We start from the raw sequence: 19,609 nt of genomic DNA, 5'->3' as shown, positions 1-19,609 counted from the left end.
TTAATCAAGTCCTTTGGAGGAGTTAATCTGCCTAATCTCGCCCTACTGTCGCAGCCGCAACCTCTCCCTACGCTAATCAGAGCAGAGTGACGGGCGGCGCTATGTGACTCCAGCTTAAATAGAGGCTGGGTCACATGGTGCTCTGGCCAATCACAGCCATGCCAATAGTAGGCATGGCTGTGATGGCCTCTTGGGGCAAGTAGTATGACGCTTGTTGATTGGCTGCTTTGCAGCCTTTCAAAAAGCGCCAAGAAAGCGTCACAAAAGCGCCAAGAAAGCGACGAACACCGAACCCGAACCCGGACTTTTACGAAAATGTCCGGGTTCGGGTCCGTGTCACGGACACCCCAAAATTCGGTACGAACACGAACTATACAGTTCGAGTTCGCTCATCCCTAGTTGTTAACCCTTGCTTTGTAACCGGAAAAAAATTATTGAAACGGAAAATCTGCCCAAAAAGTGAAATTTTGAAATTGTATCTCTATTTTCCATTAATTCTTGTGGAACACCTAAATGGTAAATGACATTTGTAAAATGAGTTTTGAATACCTTGAGGGGTGTAGTTTCTTAGATGGGGTCACTTTTTGGAGTTTCTACTCTAGGGGTGCATCAGGGGGGCTTCAAATGGGACATGGTGTCGAAAAAAACAGTCCAGCAAAACCTGCCTTCCAAAAACCGTATGGCATTCCTTTCCTTCTGCGCCCTGCCGTGTGTCCGTACAGCGGTTTACGACCACATATGAGGTGTTTCTGTAAACTACAGAACCAGGGCCATAAATATTGAGTTTGGTTTGGCTGTTAACCCTTGCTTTGTAACCGGAAAAAAATTATTGAAACGGAAAATCTGCCCAAAAAGTGAAATTTTGAAATTGTATCTCTATTTTCCATTAATTCTTGTGGAACACCTAAATGGTAAATGACATTTGTAAAATGAGTTTTGAATACCTTGAGGGGTGTAGTTTCTTAGATGGGGTCACTTTTTGGAGTTTCTACTCTAGGGGTGCATCAGGGGGGCTTCAAATGGGACATGGTGTCGAAAAAAACAGTCCAGCAAAACCTGCCTTCCAAAAACCGTATGGCATTCCTTTCCTTCTGCGCCCTGCCGTGTGTCCGTACAGCGGTTTACGACCACATATGAGGTGTTTCTGTAAACTACAGAACCAGGGCCATAAATATTGAGTTTGGTTTGGCTGTTAACCCTTGCTTTGTAACCGGAAAAAAATTATTAAAATGGAAAATCTGCCAAAAAAGTGAAATTTTGAAATTGTATCTCTATTTTCCATTAATTCTTGTGGAACACCTAAAGGGTAAACAAAGTTTGTAAAATCAGTTTTGAATAACTTGAGGGGTGTAGTTTATAGAATGGGGTCATTTTTGGGTGGTTTCTATTATGTAAGCCTCGCAAAGTGACTTCAGACCTGAACTGGTCCCTAAAAATTGGGTTTGCTTCTAAACTTCTAAGCCTTGTAACATCCCCCAAAAATAAAATATAATTCCCAAAATGATCCAAACATGAAGTAGACATATGGGGAATGTAAAGTAATAACTATTTTTGGAGGTATTAATATGTATTATAGTAATTGAAACTTGGAAATTTGCAATTTTTTAACACATTTTTTGTAAATTTGGTATTTTTTTATAAATAAAAATTTTTTTTTTTACTTCATTTTACCAGTGTCATGAAGTACAATATGTGACGAAAAAACATTCTCAGAATGGCCTGGATAAGTCAAAGCGTTTTAAAGTTATCAGCACTTAAAGTGACACTGGTCAGATTTGCAAAAAATGGCCTGGTCCTTAAGGTGAAATCGTGCTGTGTCCTTAAGGGGTTAAAAAATGGGAATTTCCAGAAAGTGAACATACAGGTATTTCCTGCTGCAGGAGAATGTTGGCTCTTGACTTATTAGAAATAGTTAACATTAAAAATTTGCATATGTCATGAAAAATATAAAGGGAATACAGTAACATAAATACTGCAAGGGTAATATTAAAGGTTAGAAAAAATATCAGACAACATGTAGTCCTGAGTACAACACCATGGACCGCCCACTGGGCACTTTACACTTAATTTGCATATAACATATCAAACTTACTTTTTGGGAGGGTATGGAACCACTAGCAAGGAAAGACATGCATGCTCTTGTTATGTTCCATGTGTTTGTGGTTTTATTGCTGATATTTCAATGTGTTTGAAGTTTGTCCCTGCTGTCTCCCCGTAGTCAGGCTCTGTATTAAGCCCCTCCCTTCTTCCTGTGACTGGCTGCCATGTTTCATGATAAGCTGTACTGTTAACATCTCTGTTTAACACTGGCAAAAAAATAATCTTTTAACTTGTGTTTGCACATAATTACAAGCAGTGAGCCTGGAACTTGTTCTCTTAGCCGCAGCCTTTTTCATTTTTGTCCCTCTAATGGTTTTATACCTAAGCAAAAATAATTCTAAATACTAAACATGAAGCAACATGTTCCTCTCAGCTGATTAACAAGAACAATGAATAGTATCAAGGAAATATGCCCGGCCCTGCTTATCTGCTTCAGATTCATGACTACTTTGGGTTTTTTATTTTAATTTTACATATATTGCTAACTCACCACCAGTATTCTAGGCAAAAAACAAACCCTGGAGTGCAGGGGCGTAGCTAAAGGCTTATGGGCCCCGGGGCAAGAGTTCAGGTTGGGCCTCCCTTCCCTCAGTGCTTTGTGGCCAGGGGCAGGGAAGCACATAGCCTTCCTGCTGCCTGAGGAAAAAATTGACAACGGCAACCCCCTCCCCCCCATGATAAATTCTTGACCTAACCCGTTCCCTCCAAGCCAGAGGTGTAACTTGACAATCATGCACTTTCTATAATACCGGTGTCTTCTTATGTGGCATAAAGGTCTTTGGGCCCCCTTAGGCTCCGAGGCCCGGTAGAGACTGCTACCTCTGTATCCCCTATAGCTACACCCCTGCAGGGGGGCTTCTTTAAAGGGCATCTGTCAGCAGATTTGCACGTGTGAAACTGACTGACCTATTGCATGTTTGCTTGGCAGCTTTAGGCATCTGTGTTGTTCATATGTGCTGGCATTTTTGAGAAAAATAAAGTTTTAATATATGCAACGGCCTCTAGGAGCAATATAGCCTCTAGGAGCAACGGGGGCGTTGCCATTACACATAGAGGCTCAGCTCTGATTGACAGACCCAGGCGCGTGATCACGTTTACACTGCCCATCCTGATAATTAATGCGGAGAGTTGCAGAGAGAGCTTTTTCCATCGAATAGGGTGAAATCTGCATATTTCAAAATTCGCACAGCAGGTCAATTTCTGCACCTAATTAAAAAGACAGAGTGTACATGAGATGTGTCTAATCTCTCACACTTTGCGGGTTGAAAATCCACTCTGAAAAATTACACGTGATTCTCCTCTTGTTCAAGTAGCCTCTAAAACACCGCTCACACTCACCTCATCAATCCTTCAATGAGAGAAAAAGTTATAGGCAACCCTATAGTAGATGTCATCAAAGTCACACATGAGCAGCAGAAGGCACTTACCGACCAACTCAACTTTTGACTGCCTCTTGTGCTCAGGAACGTGAGACTCTGTGTTCATTTCCATGGTGACCTGTTCAGACGACATAGATTATATTTTGATGAAAGAGTGACATTATTCAGAATTAGATATCACAAGATTACAATAATATGTACATTATTAAATAGATCTTAGACCTGATGAGGCTGGAGGACATAACCATCTCTCATTTTGACATGGATTTTCAAGGTGAGTCCACCATCCTCATCAGTCATCTATTTAATAATGTATGCAGTTTGTTTTGTGAAGACTGGTGACAGATGCTTTTAAAGGCTATGTACACCTTCGGGGGCAATTTTGTTTTAATTATTATTATTGCATTATACTCATTTTGAGCTAAAAATCATTTTTTTAATTGGTCTTTTTTACAAATGTTGAACCCCTGTCTTTGTGCAGGCTTGAGTTTCTCTAGTAGCAGGATCTGAATTTTCACAGTTCCGTCAGGCAGCTCCGCTGATGGCTCCTTGTCACTAATCTATGACTTTATAGCTCAATTCTTATGTTACTGATAAAATGTGGCTTAAATAAGTGTTTATGACCTTTTAGTAATTTAGAGATAAGGTTTATTAGATGACCAGCACAAATTGAAAGCAAAAAGTATTATTCGCAAAGCTTGAAAAACAGTTAACCCTTTGTGACAGAACAGAACTTCATTTTTAATACAAATTACTTTTAGCCCAAAATGAGTAAAATGCAAGCATATAAAAATTGCCCCCGAAAGGTGTACATGATCTTTAAGGAACCAGTAATGTACCTACCATGGAGGCACACCACATAATTGCTATGGGCCCTATGGAGAGAGGGGACAGGGATAAACGGCGTCTCCTGTTCCCTACAAATATTCACTGCATTTTCTGGCATCCATCAGTAGGGGGAGCTCAATGCAAAGAAATGATTTACAGCTTCCACTGATATCATTGAGAACTGTATAAATTCCTATGCACTGAGCTCCACCTAGTGGTGGCTTCAGGCAGACATATTTTATAATTTTATAATACACTGTGTGAAGGAAGCTGCCTATTTAGAGCTCTAGAGGAGATGTATCAATTAATTTATGTAAATTGCCTGTTGTAAATGCATTGAGAAATCTGGAGGGCATTTATGAAACCTTTTACCTCACTGTTGTGGCATAAAAAAGTTGCAAACTATGATGCATGGCATATTTGCACCATAATTTGTGATTTTTTGAGCTTTAGAAAAGTGGCAAGTAAAGGGGTGGGGTTTAAGGAGAGGTGACGGGGCTTCCTTTACTATAACTAATGCCAGAAACTGGTGGCGTAGATTTGAGTTTTTGGCGCATGGAGGGCCAGAGATGCTGCTAATTTTCTAATATACATCTATTTAATATTTTGCTCGCAGACCTATATTATAATCATACAGTAGCCTGTCCCTAGAGAAAAAAAATGCTACAGCCTGTAAAATGCATCCATAGGAGAGCTGGATAAGACTAAACATGGCGTTAGTCATATGAGCCATCATGTGACCAGCTTTCAGTTAACTTCCCAGGTATCTAACAGGTGAATAGTAAAGTATTGGGGAGCAGAACATGCACACTATATACAGCATTACCACCTGCCGCAGTATTGCATCATGTCTGTCAGTGTCTGTGTATAAACAGATCTTTGTGTGTGTTTTTTTTTTTTTTTTTAACACCCAACTTTAATAACAACATGACATCACCTAGCCACTGGCAGCCATGTAAACAGTGATGTAGTTACTCCTATTTACTTATCACATGAATGTCTCCTGTGTATGCATACTGTAGAGGGAAGGGTGAGATTTGAATATATAAATATATATATATATATATATATATATATATTTCTAATATATACATATATATATATATATATATATATATATTGGCCCTGTTTGGCCAGAATGGGCCCAGGTCTGTGGATATATATAGCTATGTGTGTATGCCCCCTGTATTGCACACATCTGTATGTGTATGTATATATATACATATATATACAGTCGGGCAAAAAAGTATTTAGTCAGCCACCAATTGTGCAAGTTCTCCCACTTAAAAAGATGAGAGAGGCCTGTCATTTTCATCACAGGTATACCTCAACTATGAAAGACATAATGAGAAAAAAAAATCCAGAAGATCACATTGTCTGATTTTTAAAAAATTTATTAGCAAATTATGGTGGAAAATAAGTATTTGGTCAATAACAAAAGTTCATCTCAATACTAGGTTATATACCCTTTGTTGGCAATAACGAAGGTCAAACGTTTTCTGTAAGGCCTCATGCACACGACCGTTGTTTCATTCCGTGAGGTCCATTGAAAACTCGGCTAATGCACCATATGTCATCCGCGTCCGTGATCCGTGGTTTCAGTCCGTCAAAAAAATATAACCTGTCCTATTTTTTTCATGGAAAACGGTTCGCGGACCCATTCAAGTCAATGGGTCAGTGAAAAAATGTGGAGGCACACAAGATTGTCCTCCGTGTCCGCGCGTTTTTTTCCTATCATTTGCATGGGAAACTTGACTTAGATTTTTTTTTACTTTCCCTCATGTCTGGAGATCCTCCAAAAATAAAGGAGGACACACGGAAACAAAAACGGACATGGATAACGGAAAAACAACTGTCGTGTGCATGAGGCCTAAGTCTTCACAAGGTTTTCACACACTGTTGCTGGTATTTTGGGCTATTCCTCCATGCAGATCTCCTCTAGAGCAGTGATGTTTTGGGGCTGTCGCTGGGCTACACAGACTTTTAACTCCCTCCAAAGGTTTTCTATGGGTTTGAGATCTGGAGACTGGCTAGGCCACTCCAGGACCTTGAAATGCGTCTTACGAAGCCACTCTGTTGCCCGGGCGGTGTGTTTGGGATCATTGTCATGCTGAAAGACCCAGCCACGTTTCATCTTCAATGCCCTTGCTGATGGAAGGAGGTTTCACTCAAAATCTCACAATACATTGCCCCATTCATTCTTTCCTTTACACGGATCAGTCGTCCTGGTCCCTTTGCAGAAAAACAGCCCCAAAGCATGATGCTTCCACCCCCATGACTCACAGTAGGTATGGTATTCTTTAAATGCAACTCAGCATTCTTTCTCCTCCAAACACGATGAGTTCAGTTTTTACCAAAAAGTTCTATTTTGGTTTCATCTGACCATATGACATTCTACCAATCCTCTTCTGGATCATCCAAATGCTTTATAGCAAACTTCAGACTGGCCTGGACATATACTGGCTTAAGCAGGCGGACACCTCTGACACCGCAGGATTTGAGTCCCTGGCGGCGTAGTGTGTTACTGATGGTATCCTTTGTTACTTTGGTCCCAGCTCTCTGCAGGTCATTCACTAGGCCCCCCGTGTGGTTCTGGGATTTTTGCTCACTGTTCTTATGATCATTTTGACCCCACGGGTGAGATCTTGCGTGGAGCCCCAGATCGAGGGAGATTATCAGTGGTCTTGTATGTCTTCCATTTTCTAATAATTGCTCCCACAGTTGATTTCTTCACACCAAGCTGTTTGGCTATTGCAGATTCAGTCTTTGGTCTTGGCCATTGTGGAGTTTGGAGTGTGACTGTTTGAGGTTGTGGACAGGTGTCTTTTATACTGAGAAGTTCAAACAGGTGCCATTAATACAGGTAACCAGTAGAGGACAGAAGAGCCTCTTAAGCCTCATTCACACATCAGGGTATTGGTCAGTGATTTCCATCAGTGATTGTGAGCCAAAACCAGGATTGGAGCCTCCACAGAGATAAAGTATAAGGGAAAGATCTGCACCTAACATAGTAACATAGTACATAGTAACATAGTACATAAGGCCGAAAAAAGACATTTGTCCATCCAGTTCGGCCTGTTATCCTGCAAGTTGATCCAGAGGAAGGCAAAAAACCCCTGTGAGGTAGAAGCCAATTTTCCTCACTTTAGGGGAATAAAAATTCCTTCCCGACTCCAATCAGGCAATCAGAATAAATCCCTGGATCAACGACCCCTCTCTAGTAGCTATAGCCTGTAATATGTACTGTGTTTACAGCCACATCTGGTTTTGTCTCAAAATCACTGATTGAAAATCACTGACCGAACACTGACGTGTGAATGAGGCTTTAAAGAAGAAGTTACAGGTCTGTGAAAGCCAGAAATCTTGCTTGTTTTTAGGTGACCAAATACTTATTTTACCGAGGAATTTACCAATTAATTCATTAGAAATCCTACAATGTGATTTCCTGTATTCTTTCCCCCCATTCTGTCTCTCATAGTTGAAGTGTACCTATGATGAAAATTAGGACCTCTCTCATCTTTTTAAGTGGGAGAACTTGCACAATTGGTGGCTGACTAAATACTTTTTTGCCCCACTGTATATATATTGGTGTGTATATGTACTTATATAATATGCCCCCTGTATACTTGTAATTGTGGGCCCAGTTGTGTTTTATATATATGTATATGGATATGCCCCAATTATCTATATACATGTATATACTTATATCTAAATGTGGCCCAATAATACCCCCATCTCAGGTGCCCCCCCCTCTGGAATGCGCCTGCAGGAGGGAGAGGCTGACAATTATGGCCAGTTTCGGCCACTTCAAAGGACAGAGGATCAATAAAGATCCTCTGCCCTTTGATAACATCTCTGATGCAATTTGGACTTTAAAATATCTATAAACCGATGATTTATGAGCTAATATTTAAGGCTACTTTCACACTAGCGTTTTTACAGGATCCGGCAGGGTTCAGCAAAACCGCTTCTGTTACTGATAATTAGGGATGAGCGAATCGACTTCGGATGAAACATCCGAAGTCGATTCGCATAAAACTTTGTTTCAATACTGTACGGAGCGAGCACCTGACACCTATAAGCCGAAGATATTACTTCGCGAAGTCTCACAATACTTTGCATAATAACTTCAAAAATGTATTTATTCTGTAAAAAAAAACATTTCCCGAACTCAGGTTTGGTTCCAAGTGGTACCTTGGATTCTCTCATCCCTACTGATAATACAACCACCTGCATCCATTATGAACGGATATGGTTGTATTATCTTTACCCTGGTTTCACACCTAAGCGTTTCGCAAACGCGCATTTTTACGTGCGATTTTGTCGCGCGTATTTATGCGCGTTTTTGTAATAGTAAACGCGCGTTGGACGCGCGTTTGGGTGATTGACAGCAGTGTTGTCCAAAGAGTCTATGGCCCAAACGCGCGTCAAACGCGCCAAAAAAAGCTCCTGTACTTGTTTGAGCATCGGGCGTTTTACAGCGCGTTCAAACGCGCTGTAAAACGCGAAAATGTGAACCAGCCCCATAGGGAAGCATTGGTTTTCATGTGTTGCGCGTTTTACAGCGCGTAGGAACGCGCTGTAAAACGCGCAAGTGTGAACTTAGGGTACCATACCCAAGACGGATCTGTCATGAACTCCCCTGAAAGTCAATGGAGGACGTATCCATTTTCTATTGTGGCAGAGAAAACGGATCCGCCCCCATTGACTTGCATTAGGCGTCTTGCTCCGCATCCCAGGACAGAAAGCAAACTACAACATGTTGCGGATTGCTCTCCGGTATGAGAGCGCAACTAAACGGAACGGAATACATTTTGGAGCATTCCGTTCTGTTCAGTTCAGTTGACAATGAATGGGGACAAAACTGAAGCATTTTTTTCCGGTATTGAGCCCCTATGTCGGATCTCATTACCGGAAAACATAAACGCTAGTGTGAAAGTAGCCACATATTAGGGTACTTTCACACTAGCGTTATTCTTTTACGGTATCGAAATCCGGTAAAGGGTCTCAATACTGGAAAAAAACGCTTCAGTTTTGTCCTAATGCATTCTGAGTGGAAAGCAATCCATTCAGTAAGCATCAGGGTGTCTTCTGCTCCTTCCTTTTTACGGTATTTGACTGGACAAAATACCGCAGCATGCGGGATGCGGCATTCATTTCCATCGAGATGTATTAATGTCGGATCCGGTACCAAGTGTTCCGGAAATTGCCACGTCGCTGGATCCAGTTTTACGGTCTGCGCATGCGCCTGGATATAGGAGGAGCTGATTTCACTTTTGATCTTTAAATTTTTTTTAGACCGGATGCGTTATTCCAGATGAGACGGATCCGGAAAAAAAGGATATCATTTTTCATAATGTTTACCGGATCTGGCAGGCAGTTCCGGCAACGGAACTAAGTAAGGTAGGTATGCAGAATTTTAAATACATGTATATTAGAAAATTTTATTTTTCCTATTATATAAGCAAATAAATGAAAAAATAAAATAAAAACTGTAATTCCCCTTTAACTAGCAATAATAAATTAGGTGCATCTCACTCCAACACACAGGAGATCAAGACTGGCTTAGGGTCCATTCACACGTCCGTATGTGCATTTTGCGGACCGCACATCACCGGCACTCTCATAGAAAATGCCTTTTCTTGTCTGCAATTGCGGACAAGAATAGGACATGTTCTATTTTTTTGCGGAACGGAAGTGCCGATCCGGAATTGCAAATCCACAAATGCGGATGCGGACAGAACATTCTGGCCCCATTGAAAATGAATAGGTCCGCACTTGTTCCGCAAAATTCCGGAACGGATGCGGACCCATTTTGCGGATGTGTGAATGGACCCTTGTGGGAGCACCAGTCTTCTTAAACCTCCCCCATGGTGTTCAGAATGAGCGCCATATTTATCAAGCACCTGTTCAAGTTATATCTGATAGAAGCCGGATACAATGGCTGAGGCAGGGGCGACTTTTAAAAGTAAACATTTCTTCTACTTAAATGGGTTTTCCCATCCGCTCTTACCTGCTCTTCCAGACTCACTGCGTGATCTTATCTACAACTACGTGCTCTTTGATCAGTGGAGGATGGTGCGGCAGGCAGATCTATAAGGCCTCTTTCACACGAAAGTTTTTTTTTCTGTTTAAGTTCAGTTTTTTTGCGTTCCGTATGCAGACCGTATACCCAAGGAAAACAGCACAGTTACAAGAAACTACGCCATTGCGGCCACCACTGCTGTATCGCTGTGGTCGCTGTAACTGTAGGCTACCAAGTGTAAACACAACAAAGAACAAAGTCCAAATATCTGAAAAAGGATCGAAGACTAAAAATTTAATATTTTTAGTAAGTTATCATTTATGCTATTTGGAATTTGATTATGTGCTGGGCGTGGAAGGGCTCACACTACCAAAGACTGGATAACGGGAGGGTTCACTGCTCACTGGATCACCCTTAAGCCTCATTCACACGTCCGTGTCCATGCTCAAATCTGTGAGTAGGTGGTCAGTGATGCATCCGTGAAGCTGTCCGTGAAGGATCCGTGTTGGATCCGTGTGTCTGTTTTTTGCTGTCCGTGTTGCATCCGTGTTTCACTGACACTAAACAGCTGAAAAATAATTTTCGAAGCATCTCTTCCTAATGATCCGTGAAACACGGATGCAATACAGATGGCATCCGTCCTGCATTTGTGGTTTTCACGGACCCATAGACTATAATGACGTGATGGATCCGTGAACACGGACAAAATAGAGCAATGCATCCGTGCTGAAAACACGGACCCACGGACCGTGCTAAAACACTGATGTCTGAATACACACATTAAAATGAATGGGGACGTGTGCTGTCCGTGGAGAACACGTACGTGGAACACTGACGTTTGAATGAGGCTTTAGTCCAGTAATAAAAGAGTGCAACAACAAAAAGTATTCTGGTATGGAAGAGATAGATTCCATATTAAATATATAAAAGCATTTATTAGGTCAAATACATAAGTATTAAAATGGTACATATTAATAAAAACATGGTTAAAGAAATACCCCCCAACCAAAAACTGGGTTGTGTATATGGATGATCTGTAAGAATTGCAAAATGAGTGATCTGTAGGGAATGGGACAAACTTTTGCCAATCCAATATGTTGCCGATTAGATTATACAATGAATCTACGTTGCGGTCTAAGCAGGAAAACCTATAGAGAAAAAGGTATATAGGAATGGAGGTCCACCAAAAAATTTGATATCTTTCTCCTTCATAAAGTGAGGTTCAATAGAGTCTTCCAAAAGGAGTAATACTATTTATGAGTGTGTTAAAAGGTCAGACACACTTGCAGATTCATAGAGCAAGGTAGTCAGTAATGTTGCATAAAACCCAATTGTCAGGGATGCTGCAAAACTGGTAGATGGAAGTTTAACAATCTTCACAACAGCATATAACGTGGCCTGTGTGGTATGCACATAGATGGTACGAATCTCCGTATTAGCAGACTTAGTATCATTGGCCAGTAAATCTCCGTATTGGCAGACTTGGTATAACTTGCAGACTTAGCGTAACTTGCAAATCAGTTATTAGGAATACAGTGCCTTGCTGAGGCTCTTACCGCTGACCATAGGTTTTCTTGCGGTTTGGAGTCTGCACCTCGAAGTATGGAGGAGCTTCTTCCCTGCTGTATGCCGTGTGATCGCAAGAGGCGATCATGTGGTACAGGTCCTGGAAGTCTTTGCAGGTCCTGGAAGGTTTTACTCTGTGCACGGAGATTTGTTTGTACCTGCTGCGCCTCACTCGATTTCAATAGATCCGGATCAAGAAAGATAGTTTAGTGGTCTTTGACACAGAACTCCTGTTGATGGCTCCTGTGTCATTGGTGGGATATACTAAGGTAAGAGTGAGACTGGGTTTACATGTCGTTATGTCGTGAACTGAGTATACCTTCTGAGATACGTAACCTTTATTGATGCACCCCAAACAAAACTTAATCTCTCCCAGAGGTATTCTCTCTACTATTGCTTGGCTCTATCACTGAAGGAATGGCTTGAATGAAATAAATTCATTCAGGCCAATTGGCGTAACCATTTTTAATTTGAAAATCCACTTGGATTCTGCCTTCAAGATTTTGTTATCCCAATCCTCTCCCCCCCCCCCCCCTCTTCTTGGTTGGGGGATATGTTGGATGCCTACAAATTTGAGGCATGATGCATCCCCACTATGTATTTGGTTTATGTACCTCGCCACTGAGGTGTCCTTTTCCTTGGCAGTGTCGTTGTAATGGTCTCTCATGCAGCGTCTAAACTCCCTCTTAGTCTTACTCACATAATCTAGAGGGTAGGTGCACTGTGCCAAGTAAAGTATTCCCACTGTCACACAGTTTATAAAATCCCGGATGTCGTACTCGACTCCCGTGTGTGAGCTCCTAAATTTTTTTGTGGGATTGACTTGGCTACAGCCAGTTCCTATCTCCCCACTTAAGACTAGAGTTAGGGTCAGAGATAAGTAGGCTTAGCTGTATAGTCATTAATGAGCATCATCTGCAGATCTCGCCTAGAAGCAACCCCCACCACAAACCGCCAAGCCCTCACCAGGGCAAAAGACCATATAAATACCCTTCTTCTGGCAAAGAGCCATACGCACCACAGTGCGTGTGCAAGAATTTTAGTAACAATGTCTCACTTTTTTTTAAAGAGATTAATAAAGGTTACGTATTATTATATCTCACAAGGTACACTCAGTTCACGACATAACAATTATTGAGACTACTGAGCTATTAAATAGTCTGTCAAGAAAGAGCCTATCCTACATTGGGTTTACATGTCGCAGCAGCGCACCACATGGTCAATTACTGGTCAGCAAATTGTATGCGTTTGGTGCAGTGTGGCAAAGGGGCTTTTGGCTCCATTGTTTTTACAGGTGTTTGCAAAAACTGCCCGGCCAAAAACCACATAGTAGAACACATGCAGTTTTGCCATGTGATAATTTGCAGCGTGGCGCAATGCAGCAATGTGTAAACCCAGCCTAAGGTGACTTTAACAGTGACAAAATTGCGGTGACTGGATGAGAGCATCTCCAAAATGACTGGTCTTGTGGGGTGTTTGCAGTATGGTGGTCCTTACCGAAAGTAGTCCAAGGAGAACAATGGATAATGTATGTAAATAACTGGTCCATACAAAAAATATGGTGACAAATTCCGTACTGATCGTCGGGGTTCCCAGGTGCGAGACCCCTACCAATCAGATACTGACGATGTATACTGAGGATAGGTCATTAGTAGAGATGAGCGAAGTTCAAAATACTTTGTGACAAAATACGTCGTCACGAAGCTCATTTCTTTGTGAGTAGCGGGCACAATGACGGTGAATGGCTATTTTGGCCCCCCAATAACTGAACTCCTCAGATGCTTCCTTCATCGCCGATTGTGGCATCTGAGATGACCATTGAGGGCTGTCAGGGGTTAATCTGTTTAAAAAAATTTAAAACACTTTTCCATTGGCTTGTAAAAAGTCCACCACGGCCATCTTTGATTGAAGATCCAGTGCAAAATCATCATACGTCACCGCGTACAAGATTTTAGGGAAAATTGATTAGTTACCACGAAGCATGAGGAAATTCAGCTTCGCAGCAAATCGAATTTTCCCTGAAATTCAGATTGAACTTCGATTCACTTAACACTAGTCATCAGAATTAAAAACTTGGCAAACCCCTTTACTGCTGGCTGCTATGACACAAAGGTGGGATGCGGAGGTTTGAGGTGGAAGACCGTGTTCTTATAGAGTAACGCTTTTATGAAGATGAAGATATGGAAGTTAAAGACTGAAATAGTTTTGCAGTATACTGTATAACAGTACTGATGAGTAATGTGTTCATATGTGTATGTTATTATAATAATCTTTATTTAGATAGCGCCACCATATTCTGCAGCGCTTTACAATCATGGGGTTTATGTATAAAACAAAAGATATCACAAAGTTACCGGCTAATATACAACTGAAACCCTAGGAGTGAGGGCCCTGCTCGCAAGAGCTTACAATCTATGAGGAAGTGGGGGTGACACAAAAGATAGTTGACTGTTATATGAAGTGGTCCATCCATCTTTGTACTGAAAGGAGTGGTTATGGGTCCTGCATAGTCATCTCGCCTGGCCCCATCAATCAAGAAGGATAGGGAGGGTCTAGCAGAGGAAGCAGGAGAAGCATGGGAGCACATTGTGCTTTGGGCCCGCCCTTGGTGCACTTAGCTAATTTGCATATAGATTTTTTGCTGGTGACAGACCCCCTTTAGCTTTTTCAGCTATTTTTTTTTTTTTTTTTTATTAGAGGAACTAAGTTTTTTTGAACCATACAAAAGACAAAATAAATAATACACCCATAAAAAACATGCACCCCCCTCCACCCTAAGGTCTTTGCAACCTCCAGCCCCGATTTACAATATCTACTCATGTACACCACATTATATATATTTATATATTTATATATATATATATATACACACTGAAAATTACAAATCAACATTATCTAAATAAATTAGCAGTGGTTCATTATGTCAGGAGGATTCTAGTTCTCATTAACACAGGAGATGTTTACCCTGCCGAATCTATCCAACTAACCCATTGCTTCTCAAATCTAGAGAGTGCATCTCTTCAGGTACACTCCCCGTTCAGCACCCCTGTCACCTCATCAATCTGGGGGCTGTGGGAATTTGCTCTGGTAGACAGGCTTGTGGACGCAGTATAGAGGCAACGACAACGTCTTTAACTTAAACAGTTCAGTGTTTTATTCACACATAAGTAAAGTGACAACAAAAAGTCAGTTTCAAGGAAAAAACTGTCACCTTGAGTCTGGTATTTGGTCACACTAGGCAGCAACACATAAGTCCTTGGGTGAAACAGAAGTCCACGTACTTTCATCCAAAACAAGATAGCAGGCTTTAATCCCGGCCCAAACTCTCAGGCTCCAACACAGAGACTGGCAAAGCTCCACTGTCAGATGGAGGATAATCCACACCACCTGAGACTGCTGGCTGGGTTTTATATCCCTAACCAAAACTCAGCCTGGAACGTGGGGAACAGCCACCCACCCTACACTTTGGCTGGAAGTGGATAAGGGTCACGAATTGTGATACTGTTCAGCTCCCTGAAATCCAGACATGGTCTTAAAGAACCATCTTTTTTCTTAACAAAGAAAAAAACAGCGGCAACAGGTGACTTCGAGGGTCGTATGTGTCTCTTTCTCAGGCTCTCAGAGATATAAGCACGCATAGCGACCCTTTAAGGTTGGGAGAAATTGTATAAACAAGATTTATGCAGCTTGGCGCCTGGGGTGAGATTAATAGGGCAATCGTACTCCCTGTGAGGGGGCAAGTCCTGAACACCACTCTCAGAAAACACATCAGAAAACTCAGAGCGAAAAGATGGTACAGTCTTAGTAGAAACCTCAGAAACAGATGTCTTGAGACAATTCTCTCTGCAAAAGTCACTCCAACCATTTATTTGCCTCGCTTGCCAATCACTGGTGGGGTTATGTATAGTGAGCCAGGGTAGCCCCAACACTAGAGGAGTAGGCAACCCGCTTAGGACGAAACATGACACATCCTCAACATGAGTACCACTCACAATCAAACGGATATTGTGAACTATGCCCTTTAACGATTTCTGAGAAAGTGGAACGGAATCAATAGCAAAAACAGGTATATCCTTTCCCAAAGTGCATACCTGGAAACCATGAGTTATAGCAAATTGATTATCAATGAGATTGACAGCTGCTCCACTATCTACAAAAATCTCACAAAAAATGTTCTTGCTCTCTAGCGCAACCCTGGCAGGTAGGACAAAATGGGAACTACAAGAAAACGGAAAACCTTCAATTTCCGCATCAACCTTGCCAATAGTAACAGATGGAACGTTTTTAGAGGATTCTTTTTGTTTCTTTATTACTCTCAAAAAACTGCCTGAATCTCCTAGAGGGACAAACATTTGCCAAATGATTTATACCTCCACAACAGAAACAAACCTTCCTATGAGAGCTGAATCTTCTATTGTCAGAGGCAAGCAAACCCAGCTGCATGGGCTCCTGCTCAGAAGGGATTGAGAGCGACTGAGACCCCTGTGCACTGAATGAGACCGCCGCACTGTCCTTGGACTGAGTATGACAGGAAGGAGTGATCTCTCCTCTCTCTCTCTAAGACGCCTGTCAATACGAACGGCCTGAGACATAGCAGAGTCCAAAGAAATAGGTCTCTCATGAAAGGCAAATGCATCTTTCAATCCCTCTGAAAGACCATGGCAAAATTGACTTCGGAGTGCAGCATCATTCCAACCAGTATTAGCTGTCCATCTCCGAAATTCTGAATAGTATATCTATGCGGACTGTTTACCCTGGCATAAAAGACGTAGTCTAGACTCAGCCAGAGCAATACGATCCGGATCATCATATATCTGACCCAGGGCTAAAAAAAATTCACCCACTGAACAGAGGGGCCATGCCCCCACCGGCAACGAAAAGGCCCAGGACTGAGCGTTATCCCTGAGCAGCGAGATGATGATCCCCACCCTCTGCTCCTCATCACCAGAGGAATGGGGAAGTAGGCGAAAATGGATTTTGCAAGCCTCTCTAAAACGAATAAAATTCTCACTACCCCCGGAGAAAGTATCCGGGAGCGAGATCTTAGGCTCAGAACAAACTCCATGAACGCAATTTGAACCGGTCACCTGAAACTGAGGAACAGTTTTACGGAGATCTGCTACCTCCAATGAAAGACCCATGTGTTCAGTCAAAAGTGAAACCGGATCCATGCTTGAGACGGTTTTGGCGGTTTATAATGTCACAGAAGGTGTACAGAAACTAGAAGACACAAAATGAAGATCCGACTGACTGGATCCAAAACTAAGGAACCAGAGGGTAAGCCCTGTAACAGACCTGGCTCTCTCCCTTACTGCTCAGCCTATGCAAAAATCTCTATGGTAGATAATTGCATATCCTCGTTCCTCGACTGTATGACACCTGAACACCCTATATTAGTGAGGGGACACGACCACCAGCTCCCTACACTTAATACGGAGGGAGTCAGGGTCACCTAGGATCCAGCAAACAGGAAACCACAAATAAATGAACAAACTTATCTGTAGAAGACTCAGTAGTAGCATCCATCATGCACACACTCCAGGAAGTTGTATAAACCGCAAAGTGATGCAGTATGGGAAGGGATGCAATCAGTGCAACTACATGACAGCTGAGAGAGGCTAACGAGATGAGAAAATGAAAGCAAAACAAAAGGAACCTCAAGCAGGAGGTTCTGAAGAACGTCTGTCAGAGCTTCTCAGATGTCTGGTGGTGACATGCGCACAGCATTACCCATTATGGGCATTGGCATCCGAGTGTTTATTGCGCATGTGCCGGCCCCAACATCCCTATCTAGCCAGTGGCTACTTAAAAGTGTTTTTTAGAAGAAAATAAGCGACGGACAGCTAAACAGTAAGTAGCATTCACATATGGGGACTATAATGCTGATAATGGTGTTAGTGTTCTATAACGGTCAGTGTAGGTGAAAGACTCCCTTTAAATTCTTACTGTACCTGGAATGTCTTAGGCTGGGTTCACACCACGTTTTATGCCTCCGTTTGACATTTATGTTAGAAAAAAAGGATACAAAACACAGCACACCTCATTCTTGTATCCTGATAAAAAAACGTATATGTTTTGGAACTCTGTGGTGAACAGATGGCACTGTATGGCATCAGTCGGAGGCCGCCGTTTAACATATAACTTTTTGTATACGTTAAATGGATGGGGGAAAAACGTGAACCCAGCCTTACATGTCTCATTGTCATACAGCTGATATATACATTTAACAACCACTGGAATCCAACGATGAAAGCCTACCAGTTCACTAAACTCCCATACACAGACATTATCCCAGACAGGCATAAACTTCCTACACCCAGTGATACCCAAAATCTCTCTACACCTCGGGGAAGCATTTCTCATTCTATGCGCTCCTAGGGAGCCCAATAAGTCCAAGTATGTTTCAGCAATTTGTGCTCCAGAAGATCTACCTAAGCATCAGACCACACAGGCTAGTCTTCGCTCCCCACACACACTAGTGAGATTTGGGAGCCATCATCCTGTCTCCGGTGCACTGGTTGCCCTTCATTGGGCCTTTTTTGGTAAGTACTAACCATTGTATCACTGTATACCTGGAACACACCATAAGACCTGCAGTTTTGGAGATGCACTGACCCGGTCCATTTTCTATAACACCTAACCCCATCTACACCAAATTTGCAATGAGTGTAGGGGTTCCTCAGGAAAAGAAACATTCTTCAGGGGTTCTATTATAAGCTGAAGATATTTTCAATGACTGAAGTCAAAAGGACAAAAATTGCAACCAAACCTCATACATAGATCACACTATGGTAACAACTGTTTCTACAATGACTGCAAAATCTTTAATTCCACACAGTAGAAATGCTCACCTGGTCAGTGATATAAAAAAAAGGACAAAAGATAACGGAAGCACTCAGACTGCAAATATGGTTACTGTATATAAATCCTTCTAGGAGTACAACTTGGAGCTTGTACGGAGCTGCAGTACACTGTCACTATGAGGCTTACAGTGGTTGTGCCAGGACTAGAGATAAATCAATTCTAAACAAATTAAGCTCAAGGCAAATTTTTGAATATACGGATTTTGAGTTAGACAAATTTTGAGTAGAGAGAGGGGGAAAAATCTATAATAATATTTTTAAAAGTGAGCAACTAGAGAGAAAAACTATGACTCCTCGGAGACCTCAGAGCATCATACACCAATTTTCAGGCCAATTGGAGCACTTTTGATTCGGGTAAACTTGGAGCGATTCGCTCATCTCTAGCTAAGACGTCAGCTTATCCCCGGTAAATTTCATGCAACACTTTTAACGCTAGCTCTAAATATACAAAAGCAAATATGTCAGACTTTGCTATACTTTGAGTTGTATGTACTCACATGCAGCAGCTGCTTGAAGTCCTCGGGCTGTGAAGGTGTGACTGCCCTTTGCTTGCTTCAACCTCTTTTCCATGATGTGTACACGCCTCTTACACAGGAGTGTGTTGTCACCAACACAGATATTATTCACTTTGTTTTAGAGCGCCACTGAGAAAGGGGAATTCATTTCTATAGAGACCGCAGTCAACATAGACTCATACACTAACCTCACAGGAATAGTGTCAGGTGTTACAGAATCACAGTGACATAAACGAGATCAATGGCAGTGACCACGCACATTTTTTGAAAATTGCATTCCAAGAGCTATAACTTTTTGGTTTTTTCATCAATATACCTTTATGAGCCTTATTT

The 19,609-nt window shown here is 41.8% G+C and overlaps 1 protein-coding gene across 1 annotated transcript in view; it reads right to left on the bottom strand.

Moving 5' to 3' along the window:
• LOC122932537 (stomatin-like) overlaps positions 1–19,315 on the bottom strand; it is a 71,593-nt gene extending 52,278 nt beyond the window's left edge. Inside the window, exons 1-2 of the mRNA XM_044287011.1 lie at positions 19,259–19,315; positions 3,528–3,597 (exon numbers count right to left, since the gene is read on the bottom strand). Coding sequence (XP_044142946.1) covers positions 3,528–3,591 — 64 coding nt within the window. The 5' untranslated portion in view covers positions 3,592–3,597; positions 19,259–19,315. The remainder of the gene's footprint in view (positions 1–3,527; positions 3,598–19,258) is intronic.
• Between the last annotated feature and the right edge of the window lie 294 nt (positions 19,316–19,609).

The sequence above is a fragment of the Bufo gargarizans genome, chromosome 3 (assembly GCF_014858855.1).
Source record: "Bufo gargarizans isolate SCDJY-AF-19 chromosome 3, ASM1485885v1, whole genome shotgun sequence".
Classification (NCBI taxonomy): domain Eukaryota; kingdom Metazoa; phylum Chordata; class Amphibia; order Anura; family Bufonidae; genus Bufo; species Bufo gargarizans.
This window is presented reverse-complemented; position numbering and strand designations above follow the sequence as displayed.